Source organism: Schistocerca nitens, chromosome 3 (assembly GCF_023898315.1).
Source record: "Schistocerca nitens isolate TAMUIC-IGC-003100 chromosome 3, iqSchNite1.1, whole genome shotgun sequence".
In the NCBI taxonomy this organism is placed as follows: domain Eukaryota; kingdom Metazoa; phylum Arthropoda; class Insecta; order Orthoptera; family Acrididae; genus Schistocerca; species Schistocerca nitens.
The window spans coordinates 49466014-49481487 of record NC_064616.1 but is presented as its reverse complement, the minus strand read 5'-3'; the positions used below and the strand labels follow the sequence as shown (position 1 = coordinate 49481487).

The 15474-nt window shown below is 40.3% G+C and overlaps 1 protein-coding gene across 1 annotated transcript in view; it reads left to right on the top strand.

Moving 5' to 3' along the window:
• LOC126249065 (uncharacterized) overlaps nt 1–14838 on the top strand; it is a 54740-nt gene extending 39902 nt beyond the window's left edge. The window contains exons 3-4 of the mRNA XM_049950716.1: nt 11251–11948; nt 12234–14838. Of these exons, the coding sequence (XP_049806673.1) occupies nt 11350–11948; nt 12234–14355 (2721 nt within the window). The 5' untranslated portion in view covers nt 11251–11349 and the 3' untranslated portion in view covers nt 14356–14838. The remainder of the gene's footprint in view (nt 1–11250; nt 11949–12233) is intronic.
• The last annotated feature ends 636 nt before the right edge of the window (nt 14839–15474 follow it).

The following is a 15474-nucleotide window of genomic DNA, read 5'->3' as shown; positions in this document are numbered from 1 at the left end:
TATTACAGTGTATAGTATAGTTACTTTTTATAAAGTATCAATGGTGAGCAGCTTACACTTAAAAAAGTACACTATTTAAAAAAAAATTATTTAATTTTTCCATTTTGTGGCCTGCAATATCTTTGCTGGGGGGGGGGGGGGGCAAATAAAAATGCAAATTTCACAGTTAATAGGCCTTTATGATATCAAACTTCAGTATAAATTTCAACTTTGAGATTCAATTGGAAGTTAAGGGAAAAAAATTACACACACAGGTCAATGTTTTTTAACATTGCGATATGTAGGCTTATGGAATAAAATATATTAGTTACAGTATATGATTTAATCATATCTATGATTACTTACTTTTTTATTGAAAATAAGCCTACTAATTACATTATATTGTTCTCTTGTTATTGTTTTTAGTACATCACTCATTGAACATTTGAGAAATTTGTTCACTCATTTTGGGTGTTAGATTATAAGTTCGCCCAGTCACAGTTGTAAATTCATGGGAGACAGCTTCCGTAGTACATTTTTAAGTGGCATCCAAACTTGATCCTTCTCAATTTTTTTAAAAGATGCCCTTGGTCCTGGAGGATGATAAAGTACAACATGTACATCTTTGCTTTGACAGTCAAGCCTATCAACTTCTCCAATCCACCACTGTTAATCGTAAACACAAGCCACTATGTCTTTATTTTGAAGAACCAGTTGTAAAAGTTTTCCACACTGATGTTTACTATCAGACAAAGTTGATGTGATGTTACACTTCAGTAAGTTGTGTGAATGGGGTACAAAACAGTGAAAAGATAGAGTGCCTTTAATCTTCTGACAAGTGTTGTACCTTTCCTTCAAAACAATGTCATAGACTTTTTGATATGTTTTTTTTTACAGAATTCAATCATTTCTTGGGATGTTATGATATGATTGTCATTGGTCCACTGCCAACTTGCTTTTGTGACAGATCGCATTGTTGTACCCCCGACACCATCACAAGCATTGTTCCAATGGCATGAAGTGAAAAAGTGCCATTCTACATCAAACCCAAAATCTTCTTTATGAAAGGAGATGTTAATAATTTTTTTGTTTCTATATTGACTTGCTGCCCCATCCGAAAAGTAAATCAGTTTTTTTATGGAAGGGTTGTGCTGTTTAATGTAGTTTGTTGAAAAAATGTGCGCTGCCGTAGTGTTGTGTTCAAGGTAGTCACTTATGACACAAAAGCTGTGGCTCATTAGTTTATAATAAAAGAAAAGCACCAGTTTGCTTTTTTTTACAATATTACTTACATTGTTAACCAGTTTTCGGCTTACAAGACCATCTTCAGACATTTATTAGTTTTTCTTCATCTTTATAATAGAATACAAATGGATGAACTGTGGCCTGTTTGTTTACCCAGTGGTGCCCTTGTAATTCATCGTGAACAATAAAGGAATAATTTTCTGAAAAGTCAATTTGCTTTTTGTCTTTCAAAATTTTACTTTGAGCTTTTGCAATAAAATGATGCATTTTCAGATTTTCAATGTTAGCCACCAACACTTCAAAAAACTCTTCTCGTGATTTTATGACTGTCACCATTTCAGTTCTGTGTTGTGTCACCCCTTGTTTGTATTTTATATTGTCAGGCATCAAATCGTCATCTTTGGATTCTTCAAACATGTCAAGTAAGTCTTGTTTGCCTGGACAATCTTCTCATTTTCCCTTGATCATAAAATTGTAACTGTCAATGTTGCATACTATAACTCCCAAAAGGTCTTTATAGTCAACTTTAAGATTGGCCCCATCTATCATCAACTTTATGCTCTGATGATACTAACAAACACAAACCTTATGGGTACCAGATGCCCCTTCAACAATACACCATCTTGGTCTCAACTCACAAAACTTTGATCTTCCAATTTTAATGTCAGGATTTTCTTTTTTAAATTCAGTGAATAGTTCGTTTAAATTACACAATATTAACCTTTTTTTACTTTGAATCTTAGAACCATTTTCTTTCACAGAAACAGTCTTTTTTGCCAGATATCAAACGGCTGTTATTGTCATTGTCATAATACTTAATAACTTTATTGTGTGTGTTTTCATCTACCAAATTAGATGCACTTTTCTTTTGTAGTGCTGGTAAAATTCCCTGTTCTCTTACTAACTGCCTTGTTAACTTAACAAGACATTCTGACACATAAAATTCATCAGTAACTTTTGGTTGGTTGGTTTGGGGAAGGAGACCAGACAGCGAGGTCATCGGTCTCATCGGATTAGGGAAGGATGGGGAAGGAAGTCGGCCATGCCCTTGTGAAAGGAACCATCCCGGCATTTGCCTGGAGCGATTTAGGGAAATCACCAGTAACTTTTGCTCGACTCCAAGAATTCGGCAGTAAACTGATAATTTTATCCTCTTCGTGTGAAGTACTGTATTTAGTTTTTAGTTTTTCTATCAAATCATCATATTCGGTTGGTGGAGCTTTAGAACTTCCATCTGTTTTAGTACAAATTGTATCCAAATTCTTTTTGGCTGTAACTGCCACTTTCTCAATTTTGGTATTCAAGGCTTTTGGTCTTTTATCTTGACTTAGTAGATACAGCTTGTAAAATTAGAAAACTTTTTTAATGTTTGCTGATAAGTCACAGAATTCTGTATCTGAGGTTTCACTATCCTTTCTCTTGTGAATTACAAATATCTCAGAATAACAAGTTGGACATAATGATTTTCCTGGGATGAGATTGACAAAAGGGCTTTTATTTTTAGAATAATGATCAAATGTTATTTCTCGCAGACCTTTTGTTATAGGTTTCTTATGTTTCTCAAAAGGATCCATGCAAGACTGACCAAAAAGGTGATGAAATTATTTTAAGTATTTCATTTCATAGTACTTGCATGTTGATTTGACCTCTTGGCCAACTCGTAAGTGAAACACTTTCTCTTCTTCACTATAATCTTCGATTAAAGTAATGTCTTTAGGATACACTCCATACACACTTTTATGACCTGCTTCATTAATAATAACACCAACAGAACACTGAGACACCATTTTTAAACTGCACACTTCAAGAACTTCTAGCTAAATAATTGTGAGTAGACAATTGTTGGTGTAAGGGGGAAGACAACAATCAGATTTGTATAGGCTCGCAGATGCAATTTTTAGCCTGCTGAAACAATTACCACAGTATTATTTCGAGAAATAATCATTAGCTAGTGTCATGTGGTGTGTTACCTTATGCAATTGGTATACTTTATTTGATTAGCTTACCTCGCCTACCAATTATTTTTTTCTTGGACCACTTTGTATGGATTGACCCACGTGTAACCAATATGCAGCAGCATTGTACAGAATACTTATGTCTGTTAGGTACAGTCCAAGAACCATATACCAAGAGTCCTCCAGAGTGGTTCAGACTGCACCAGATAGCCTTTCTAGAACACCACTATGCCCTCAATCCACCTGTGCCAGAACTGATTGTCACTATCAACGTGGCACATTGGTATATTTTCATGGTGTAATGTAGTAGCCTGAAATTTGTAGTGCCTGTACTTGATATAGGCCTATTGTACATTAATTTAGAAGTGACTTGTCCACTACAGCTGACATGTGATCACTGCAGGTCATCTTTCTAGCTGTGGTAACTAATTCATTTGTTGGATTTCTAGTCACTGATAATCTAACTTTAAGCAGAATGTAGATAGGATAATGTGCTGCAATTGTCAGTTTGTTCACTGCAGATAAAAAGCTTTATTCTCAAGACTGTCTCTTGAGTTCACAGAAACCCCTACTAGAAGATCATCAGTGTACACCATAATTTCCATTGCGTGTTTTGAGAGCTTCTGTCTACTGTGCCGTATGTCTCATGATTGGCAACCAAATTGACACTGGCTAAGTACGTGAAGCTCCCTGTGTGCCTGGAGTTGCTCACACAATAGACATTCATAGACCTTAGCCAGGTTATTTATAAGGGAAATAGGCCTGTTGGGCTTACATTCCGAGGAGTTCTTGTCTGTGGAGTTTTTGACAATTACTGCTCTTGTCGTCTTCCATGATTCAGGTACCTAGCACAGTCACTATGTTTCATTTAGTATAGATGTTAAACAAGGTGCAAACTGTTGTACTGGTTTCTGCAGGACTTACGTGTGGAATATCGTTAGGTTTAGATGAAACTTCGTGGCAGATTAAAACTGTGTACCGGACTGAGACTCGAACTCAGACCTTTGCCTTTTGCGGGCAAATGATCTACCATCTGAGCTACCCAAGCACAACTAACGACCCGTCCTCACAGCTTCAATTCTGCCAGTACCTTGTCTCCTATCTTCCAAACTTCATAGAAGTTCTTCTGCGAGCCTTGCAGAACTAGCACTGACCTACACTGAGGCTAAACGGAAATTTGAACTACTTCATCCCGTGCGCATGACATCATCTTATGCCGCCACTGTCACTCCTTTTACAGCTCCATCTGTTGCACCACATGCAGTCAACTCTCAGAGCCGAAGGACCACACCTGCCCCCTTGATGGTGGGGGGGCACTTCCCTCCCTATTGCTCCCGCACCACCTACCTCGGGAGCAGCACCTCCCCAATCATCGGGGACACCAATCCCCACTTCTAAGCCAGAGAATCTTAAGTCTTCTTCAGCTTCTCTCACTAGGATGGGATCCCTTGGGTTACTCCGTTCCCAGGTTCCTACCAGTGGGAAACCAAACACCCGCCAGGGGCTGAAGAAGCCCCAGGTAGCTGGTCGTAGGGCTTCACGGTCCTCTTCAGTCCCGGAGACTGAATCAAAGAAGCCCTCCCAGCAAGGGCAACCAAAGGAACAGCGTGAGAAATCGAAGACCCCTAAGACCAAGGAAATTGCGGTGGCACCCACTCCACCGCTACCTACAAGCTCTGAGTCTGAGGATGCGGTGGACATTCTGGCATTCGCTGCCATTCCCTGTTCTTCTGGGTCCCCTTGGCGGAGGACTGTGCCTTGGTGGTCGCCCAAGATTGCTGAGACGATTAAAGATCGCAGCTTATAAACAGACGTGCTGGCGGCATCTTAACGCTCTTCGTTGCTTGAGCCGCACCAGCTGGAGTGCCGATCGGTCTACCCTTCTACGGCTGTACCAGGCATTAATTCAGTCCTGTCTAGATTATGGGAACCTGGCTTACGGTTCGGCATCCCCTTCAGCATTGAGGTTGCTGGACCCCATCCTTCACAGCGGGATCTGACTCGCCACTGGAGCTTTTCGGACGAGCCCTGTCAACAGCGTACTTGTGGAGGTAGGTGTCCCGCCATAGCGGTTTTGGCGCCAATGGTTACTGGCCGCTTATGCAACACACGTTTGTAGCTTGCCCGGGATCCCAATTATCGTCTCCTGTTCTGTCGGTCGTCCATCTTCTGGAACGGCGGTCCCACTCAGGGTGTACGATCGCGGTTCGCGTCAGAGCTCTTCTCTCTGGGCTTGAGGTTTTCCCCCTTCCACCTCTTTTTCGGGCCCCTCTGCGTATACCCCCATGATGTGTGCCCCGCCCATGCCTTCGGCTTGATTTGGCACAGGGCCCAAAGGACTCAGTCCCTCCTGAGGCGCTCCGCCGCTGCTTTCTTTCGATCAATCCTTGCCGCGTTTGAAGGCTCTGATGTTGTCTATAGTGACGGTTCGATGATTGCTGCTCGTGTCGGTTATGCTCTTACTCAAGGTATCATTATGAACAACACTCATTGCCGGCTGGCTGCAGTGTTTTCACTGCCGAGCTGGTCGCTATCACTCACGCCCCAGAGTATATCCGCTCCTGCTCAGGTGAGTCCTTCGTTAGCGACTCCCTGTGCAGTTTACGAGCTGTCGACCAGTGTTTCTCTCACTCTCGCCTGGTGATGGCTATCCAGGAGTCCCTCCATACTCTTGCCCATTGCAGCCGCTCTGTGGTCCTTGTGTGGACCCCGGGTCATGTCGGCATCCCAGGAAATGAATGTGTTGACACGCTGGCCAAACATGCTGTCAGTGCACCAGCCTTGGAGATTGCCCTTTCGGTCAGTGACCTCAGGTCAGTTTTGCAGCAGGGGTGAAGAATGGCACACCCTTCTTTCATCCAAGAAACTTCAGGGCCATCAAGGAGGCTACCGGTGCATGGCGCTCCTCCTTGCGGGTCTCTTGCAAGGACTCTGTTGACCTCTGCAGGCTGCGCATTGGCCACACCTGGATGATACACAGCTATTTATTGCGCCGTGAGGACCCATCTTTATGTTGCTGCGGGTCAGCTTTGATGGTGGTCCACATCTTGTTGGACTGCCCGCTTTTAACTCCGCTCAGGCAGACGTTTGCACTGCCTGATACACTTCCTGCACTTTTATCAGATGACGTTGCGATTGCAGATTTAGTTTTGAGTTTTATTTGTGCAGGGGGTTTTCATCGCTTGATCTAAGTGTTTGTCCTTTATTTTGTGTTGAGACTGGCCTTTGGTCTACGATTTTAGACTGGGGTTTTTAATGCATTTCTTGGTGGTTGGCTTTTCCTTTTTCATTTCTATGTTCGGCCAAATACTGTCACACTCGATGTGATTTTAATTCCTTTTATCTGGTATCTGTCTGTGTCTTTCTTGTCCTGTGTCGTCTCTTGTCATCTCCATTGTTTGTTTTTATTGCTTGTGAGTGTTAGAAGTTCGTTGAAAATGGGACCAATGGCCCTAGTAGTCTTGTCCCTTCAATCCCACAAACCAACCAAGTTCTACCATCTGAGCTACCCAAGCACGACTTACGACCCGTCCTTACAGCTTCAATTCTGCCAGTACCTCATCTCCTACCTTCCAAACTTCACAGAAGCTCTTCTGCGAACCTTGCAGAACTAGCACCCCTGGAAGAAAGGATATTGCAGAGACATGGCTTAGCCACAGCGTGGGGGGATGTTTCCAGAATGAGATTTTCACTGTGCAGTGGAGTGTGCGCTGATATGAAACTTCCTGGCAGATTAAAACTGTGTGCCGGACCGAGACTCGAACTCGGGACCTTTGCCTTTCACGGGCAAGTGCTCTACCATCTGAGCTACCCAAGCATGTATGTATTTGCCATCATGATCACTTTAAGTAAGTCTTTGTAGCATCATCCAGTTAATGATTTCATGCAACAAATTCCTATTTGACACAGTGGTGTCAATGTTGTGTGCTTTCCACAAGAACAGAAAAAAAGTCTTCGCAACACACAACATGTGCAGATGTTAGCAATAATGTGTTGTTGATTTTAAGTCTACATATTAAAGTAGCTAGGTACCTGCAGACAGTGCGGATGGCAGTTTGTATAAGGGGCGATGAGGCTGTTGGTGCAGTTTATATGCAGTGTAGTGCAACTCCGATGTGGGTACATAAACACGGACATGTAGGCACAGGATTAGTGCGGAATTTATGGATTTCTGACATGTGGAGTAAATGTGGAAATGTGAACTATGGCTGCATTGTTACCAAATGCAGCCGAACAGGACCAACGTGCTCCTGTTCTTTTCTTGGCTGCCAAAGGATAAACAACGGTAGACATCCAGTGGAGAATGAAGAATGTGTATGGGGCAGCATGTCTGTTGAAAACTAACATTGTGGAATCGTACACTAAGTTCTGGGTGTTGCTTCTTCATGGTAACGTACATCCCCATATCGCAAATATTGTAATGTAGAAGTTACACCAGTTCAAGTGGAAGACACTCGAGGCACCTTCCCCCCTCTCCCTTCCCCGCCCTACAGTCCTGATCTCTCCCAATTTTATTATCATGCATTTGGTAAAAGTTTTTGAAGGGTATGACGATTCCTGTCAGACAAGGATATGGAGCAGATAATTACAAGCTTCTTCTCGCATCAGGACATGGTGTTTTACCAAACGAGTATCTTCAGCCTAGCGCTTCGTTGGGATGATTGCCTCAATGCACATGACAATTTCGCCTGATTGGCATACCGATTATGGACGGTGTGGTCTTCTGATAGAAACTTCTTGATCATCCATTGTATGTTGAGAAACCATAAAGTGAAGTAATGCTTAGTCTTGGCTTTGTCTCTTGTCTGATCCAATTTTCCTTATCATTTGGTAAAAGTCTAGTCTAGGGCCAGTGCTGTACTTAATGTGTTTTGTGCAGCAATATTGTCAACAATCATTGTGAGGTATGATGGGAATGAAAAGGGGATGTTTCAGTTGCTGGTTGTACACAGCCATTGAGAGAGCAGCAGACAGAGGACATGTTTGGAAGCAAGAGACGAAGGAATATTATCACATTATCATGTCAGTTTACTACAACCTGAAAAATTGTAATTTTAATAAGAAGGAAGAGTGAAATGTTTATGACAAACAAAATTATAAATATAATTGTTGCTCATTTCTCTCCCATCAATGTACACTGTGCTGTTAAGTCCCAAACTAACCAGAAACCCATAATTTGCAACATGTTCAGAAAGAATAGTGAAATATTTGTGACAACAAGGATTATTAATGTAATTTTTGTGAGTCAAACTGTCATATCCTGACCTAACCTAGGCCTCAGGCTAGGCAACAGATCAATTTATAACCCCATGTAGGATTTTTAACTTTCACATCACCGAATTCACGTACTCGTGAACAAACTGTCACATTCAAACCTAACCTGGACATTGGCCAAGCTACTGATCATTTTATCACAAGTAGGTATTTTTAGCGTTTACGTAAATTGGCTTTGCTAACTGTCATCTGAACTGTCACATTCCAGCCTAACCATATTCTCATAATTAGTGAGAAAATGAGCAAAAAGTCACATGTGTGGCAACCAATTTCATTAATAGAATTGCTACTCATGGTAGGAATAACAATTGTGATTGAAAAGGAAAAGCAAAAATGAAACAGGAAGGAAAATTTTTTCATGCTAATTGCAAAACTTAAAAATAAATCTGACTCGTTTTGCTTCTGCTTTCTCCACATGTGAATAAATAGTTATCAAAAAATGTCTTGCACTGTCTTGAGCCATGCAGCAAGCATTTCATAGCAACCCATGTGGTCTCTGTTTTCGGTATGGCACCTGTCGTAGCTTTCTTAAAGGCCAGTTTGTGGTTGACAGTGAGATGCTGGAAACCCTCATCTTTCAGGCTCTTGTACACATGAAAACAGTCTGAAGCAGCTGTTGTCTGTCAAAATGTTCCATATGATAATTTCCAGCAGATAAACTTTCAGTAATATAGGTACAACACAGAAGGGGGGGGGAGGGGGAGGGGGTAGTATGATACTCTTTGTATGCCTCCCCACACACAATCTACCTCTCGCCTTGTCACCTCCCAAACTTACTTTTGCCAAACTGAGACTTGTCAGTCTCAACAATTACTCCTTCACCACCAAGTTTTTCATTTTGTGTGAGGCGCACCTCTACACAAATGTCCATACAAAATTTTCTCCACTCAACAGTAGTTTGCATAGCCCTGTTCAGTTCATGAGAGATAAAGTCAGATCTGCACTTGCAAACCCACAAATATGTGAACTGCGAATTGTGTCAATTTTTAATTTGCTTGTAGCAAACTAGGACTTCTTCCAAATGGAACACTTGGAAAATTGGCAGCCTTCCTGCACTCCCACACTGTGCCATAAATAGTAACCTTAAATTTTTTTCAGAGCCATTTCTTCACCGCATTTAATACATTTCCATTCTTCCACAACTGAACCGTGCAACATATACCACTGTACTATGTCACCATGAAGCACCAGACCACTTAATAGAATTTGCAGCCATATCTAGAACAGTAAAAATTGAATAAAACTATGAATAAACAATAAACAAGAGAATGATCTCAATTTCCGTGCTATAAATACTTTGCTTCTTTTCTTGCTTTTCATTGGTTACATGAAAGTATTGTATCATTGTCTACGCAAAACTGATGCGTTACCAACCTGTGAGAAGTAGAGAAACACCACCGTGATTGCCACTGGCCCTGATCTAGACTTTAGTGTGCCAGTGTCCTGTAATGCCTGTAACTTGAACATACCTGTAATCGTTTGTGGGATTTCAGTACAAGTTGTGTATTCTGCCACAGCTACATCTTTGGATAGGTGGTAAAACAATTTCACTATGAATAATTCCACTGTGTGGTTTTAACCACCTGAAGATAGCAGATTGCCTCCTTCTCACATTTGTCAGTTAACCTGTATGCAATAGAATTTGGTCTTTCTGGCTATAAAAGTTTTTCAAAGTTATTAGATCATGTAGTGAGACATTGAGTGTAATATAAAAAATCCGTTTTTACCCTCAAGCAGAAAAGTAGTGTTTCTATTATGGCCACAAGTCCAGCATTTTGTGATCCTAGTTCTGATGATAATTTAGGTGAACCAGATTTCTGCAAACTTGTGGTGTCAAAAAGTGTTTGCAATGGCGGTCCATCAGTGTGGATATCTCGGCAGAAGCTAAATAATCCACATTGACAATTAGTTCCTCATGTCAAAGTGATCAGTCTAACATCGTATGCAGTCTATATACTTACGACTACCAAGGTTTTTGGGACACCCTTCAGATTGCTTCAGGATGCATATTAAAACTTGCGCCGGCCGCTGCGGCAGAGATGTTCTAGGCACTTCAGTCTGGAACCGCGCGTCCGCTATGGTAGCAGGTTCGAATCCTGCCTCGGGCATGGTTGTGTGTGATGTCCTTAGGTTTGTTAGGTTTAAGTAGTTCTAAGTTCTAGGGGACTGATGACCTCAGATATTAAGTCCCATAGTGCTCAGAGACATTTCAACCATTTTTTAAAACTTGCACCAATATTTTTATCATTTCGGTGGACATCTGTTTAAGCATTGACAGTGTTAACAGTAACCTCACAGTACTTTTATTTACTGATACCATTTGTTGTTGACGGAGTCCAAAAATACTAGTGATATTCACAGATACAATACTAGAAGTAAAAATGATGCACATTCTCTATTAATTAAAACTTGGGCACAGTAAAGAGTGAAATACATAGCTATAAAACACTTTGTAAGTTAACCCTATGCAAATAAAAATGTCTGAAAAAGAGGAGCTGTACCTTTAAATGAAGATTAAAGTTGTTTCTCCATGACAACTCGTATACCAAACATAAATTCAAGAATAGATATAAATAGTCAGTTAAATACCTGTAAATGATTACTGTAACTGTGAAATATATTTGTAATAAACAAGTGACACTGTTAAAGTAATTGATTCCATATCAGACTGCACCAAGTGTATGTTGATATATTACAGTGATTTGTCAGGCTTCAGAAACTAAAATTTCCCATGTAAATAATAAATTGGTGTTTTTAAAGAACTAATAAAACTATTTAATTTTTATTTTGGTTGCAGAAACCCTGCCGCAGCCGTATGAAGAGAGTTTTGAAGATGTAGTTCAACAAACGAGGAAATTACCTTGGTTTTCACTTGTGCAAAGCCGGACATAAAAATATGGCATTATTCTGTCTTGCGCTGTTATACCTGTCAGCTTTTGCAAGTGGAACTGATATTTTTAATTATGAACGCACATTAACATTGGCTGAGCAGAAAATTTCTGATGTTTCAAACAAGGACGGCACGGGAATAGCTGTCAAATCAAGAAGAAGTGCATCTTCCAAATATTATGTCATACCTGACGCAACAACTGCTTCTTCCCAACCATTAACTAGAATTTTTACTCCTGATTTGTCATTAAAAACAAGCACACCACATACATCACGTTTTTTCCATTCCATTAACAGGAGTCACTCAGGAATACTGGTGAGGTCTGTTAGTAGGTACAACAGTGGTGTTCAGTCTACTCCTTCACCATACACTACTCCAAACACACATGAAGTACCTTCACTCTTGCCTCATATGAGAAAATTCTTTACACCTCCACTTCCTCCAGAATATTCAAATCCATTTGCTGACAAACCAACTTTACGAGGCAGTTATTCTGATTCAGGTTCATCAAACAGACGTCCAATTCCACCACCTCCGCGACCCCCTTCAAACAGAGAACGAATTCCAGATAGACCTCCAGACCTTGTTCCATTGGAGAAGGAGAGGTAAGTACTCTTATAGTATTTTCTCGATACAGGAATAGTTTTATGTTTGGATATTTCATTGTCATACTTGGAGTCCCTCATCCATATTCAAGCATTACCAGGAAAAGTAAACTTGAGTGTTTCAAAACATGTTTTTATGTTCAGTTGTATCAGTAGGACATAAAAGATACTGATGTGCTGTAAGGATATTCAATTCTTAAATGATTAGTTATGTAATGTGTCATTAGTAAATATATGCTACACTGTTAGACATTTATAAGATATTAGGCGTTTCTTTTATTTTAGGTCATCTCCCCGAGACAAAAAGAAGCCTCTGAATACACCAAGTTTTAACCGACCCCCAGAAACCCCTTTTTCTGAAGTAAGCAACAGCAATTTCAATGTACGGCACAATAATGAATCGGAATACGAAACTGTTCCCAGTTTACATTCTCCAAGTGTTTCACGTATATTGTCTGGAAGCAGTGGCCGAAAACCAAGTAACCCAGGAATTATTATAAAGCCAAATACAGAATCCAAAGCCCCTCAGTTACCAGGTATATATCCAAGAACAGAAACAAGTTCTGTTGATGTACAACAAGGCTCAGAAAATATTGCGCTAAAGCCCAGCTCTAATCATTCACTATTTTCCAAATCAGATTCCACAGATACTAAAGAGAAACAGACAGGAATTTCTGGAGTACAGGATACTGTACCAGCAGACGCTGACTTAGCTGTGGATGAGCGTAGTACAAGGCGTGATGAAGAATTACCAGATGATCAACAGCAGCCTCCTAAATCTGATGATCGTGGGATTCATGTGGCAATTTCTCCAAGTACACCAGCCCACAAAGATCTTCGTGGCAAATGGGGTGTTGCATGGGATGTTCATGTGTATCTTACTGGAAGCCTCTTTACAGTGCTTAGTATTTGCTCATTCATCAACATTGCACGTGCAAATTCGTGTAGACGACTGCTTTCATATGGCTATTTTGTGTCATTGCATGCATTACTGTTTGTAGTTGGTATATTGCGTAGTGTATATCTGTTTTATGATGCTTACAATGTGAATAAGTCTTTTCCAGAACCAGTTTCACTTTTGATGTTTCACATTGTTTCACCTTGCATCACATCTGCATTTTTAGTACTTTTTCTCTTCCTCCTCCTAACTACAAAGGTCTATGTATTTGGTGTTTATTTGCAGAAACCTACAGTTATTGCAATTTTTATAATTGTACATATTGTTTTGTGTGTTAGTTTGGACCTTGCATCTGGCTTTTCTCCAGAATCTTTTCTATCTCTGATTTGTCAGTGTTTGTTTGTTCTTATATGTGTATGTGTTGGCCTGGCATATTTGTACTCATACAGGATGTTAGTCAGGTCTGCAACTCGTAAAATGGATAGCTCATTTGGAAACAATTTCACAAATATTCATCACCCAACGCTATCTATAGCAATACGTTTGACATTAGCTGCAGCACTATTAAGTTTGCTGCTGTCAGCTGCCCATTTGTATGGGATATTTGGTGTTGATGACAATTTAGAGTGGGAGGGTAAGTCTCTTCCTTGGCTGCGATGGGGTCATCAGTTTTCAGTTCGGGTAATAGAGATTGCGATTTGCTTCTTACTGCTGAGTGCTGGTGTTCAGCCTATGCGCCAGGATCGTGCTGAAGCCGCAAAAGGGCAGCAAAATTCAGGCCTTGCACTATTTCGTTGTCGTCAGTGCACTAATACGACCCAGAGTAATGAAACAGCTGATGACATTTATCCGGCTGTATGTGTAACAAATCAAGCTATTCATGACTATACTGTTCGTACAGGGAAGAAAGTTTATGATGATTCATTCCCATTAAACAATCTTCACACCAGTTTCTCTGCTTCAGAATCTGGTTTTTCTGTCTCTACCTCAGAACGTAGGCTTTTGAGAAAGTCGGGCTATGTTCCACATGAGGCTCCGTTTCCAGTTACAGAAGTGGGATCTTCTGAGAGGAGATCTGTCAAGAAAGGTCCAGTATTTACAGGAGAAAGAGCGGAGTTTGATATTCCTTTCTCAACCGTTGAAGTTAGGCGATCATTGAAGGGTAGTGGGACTCTTGCGAGACATAATGTGAGACGACCAGAACCATCATTTAAATGTAGCTCGTCAAATGATGGACAGGCACACAAAACTTCAGGGATTATTGAGTCACAATATTGTGGTGCGCCAGTGGGTTCTGATGTCCGTCGTTCAGTGAAAAAATCGGGTACACTTGTGTCTCTAGACTCTGAAAGGCGAACTCCTGTACATCAGCATAGGAATGTGTCACAAACATTGTCATCAGCAAGAGAGAGAATATCCCCTTCAATGTTAGTGGCAGAGAATGGGTTTGTTAGGTTCCGCACTTTAGCAGACACAGAATTGGATCCAAGTGAAATGGTACGTAGATAAAATGTTGGATTGTGGAAAAAGAGATTGTTTTAGATTGTATGTTAAATGTCTATTTGATGTTGTTTAAAAGAGTGCTGCTGAGCACATAACTGCAGTCTGTCGTGTCTATAAGAATAATCAGATCTGTACTACTCAAACTTATTGCTTGTGGCTACTGCCACTTCACTTGGTTTCTTGTATGAAACTGTGTGTTGGAGCAGTAATGAAACTGTTATGCCACACATGGTTTTCTGTATAAAACGTGTTTTCTTGCTCTGTAAATCTCTTTTAGACTGCCATATATTGTTTTTATTGTTTTATCCTTCTTTTCTATCACATTTTCTTTGTAAATTGTATTATTGTACTTAATGTGTATTTTTTTTTGCTATGTTATCTACATTTGTTTCTGATTTTGTACAACTTTTTACAACAGACTGAAACAATGTCCAATTTCAGTATTACATGAAGGGTGTTAATTTTATGTGCTTGTTTATATCTTTGAATTAATAAACTAGATTTTGAGATTTTGTACAGATATTTGTGAGTGTGTGTTTGAAAATGATTTAAATTTGTAAAGAACTAATTATGGGAAGAATGTGTTGAGTATTATATGTTGAGGAAGTAGCTATATCAGTGCTATTCCTTGTTGTGAGTACAACTTTGATGTCTTTTGTGATAAAAGTTATACATAGATCTAGTAAATGTTGTACCTCCTGCCTGACATTTCTGTGTTATATGACCTGTTCAGGAAGCTTAGTTTTATGTTCAAAAGTTTATATGACAAAAATGTTGAAATGCAATGGATCTACAATGACTGACATTTTAGTATAGTATTTTATGTATTATAATTGTTCCCTGTTTGTCTTGTGACTTGATTGCCACTTGAAGTTAAGACTGTTGTAATTTTCAGGTATTTTTTGTCAATATACTGTAGAGGAAAGTCAAATAATACTAATGAGCTTTTTCTGTAAATCCCCCCTCCCCCCTCCTGCGCTCTGCCTCCCCCCACTCTGCTTCACTCCCTCCCCCCTCTCATTCCCTCCCCATCCAACCCCACCCTCTCACTCCCTCCCCACCCTCTCACTCCCTCCCCACCCTCTCACTCCCTCCCCACCCTCTCACTCCCTCCCCACCCTCTCA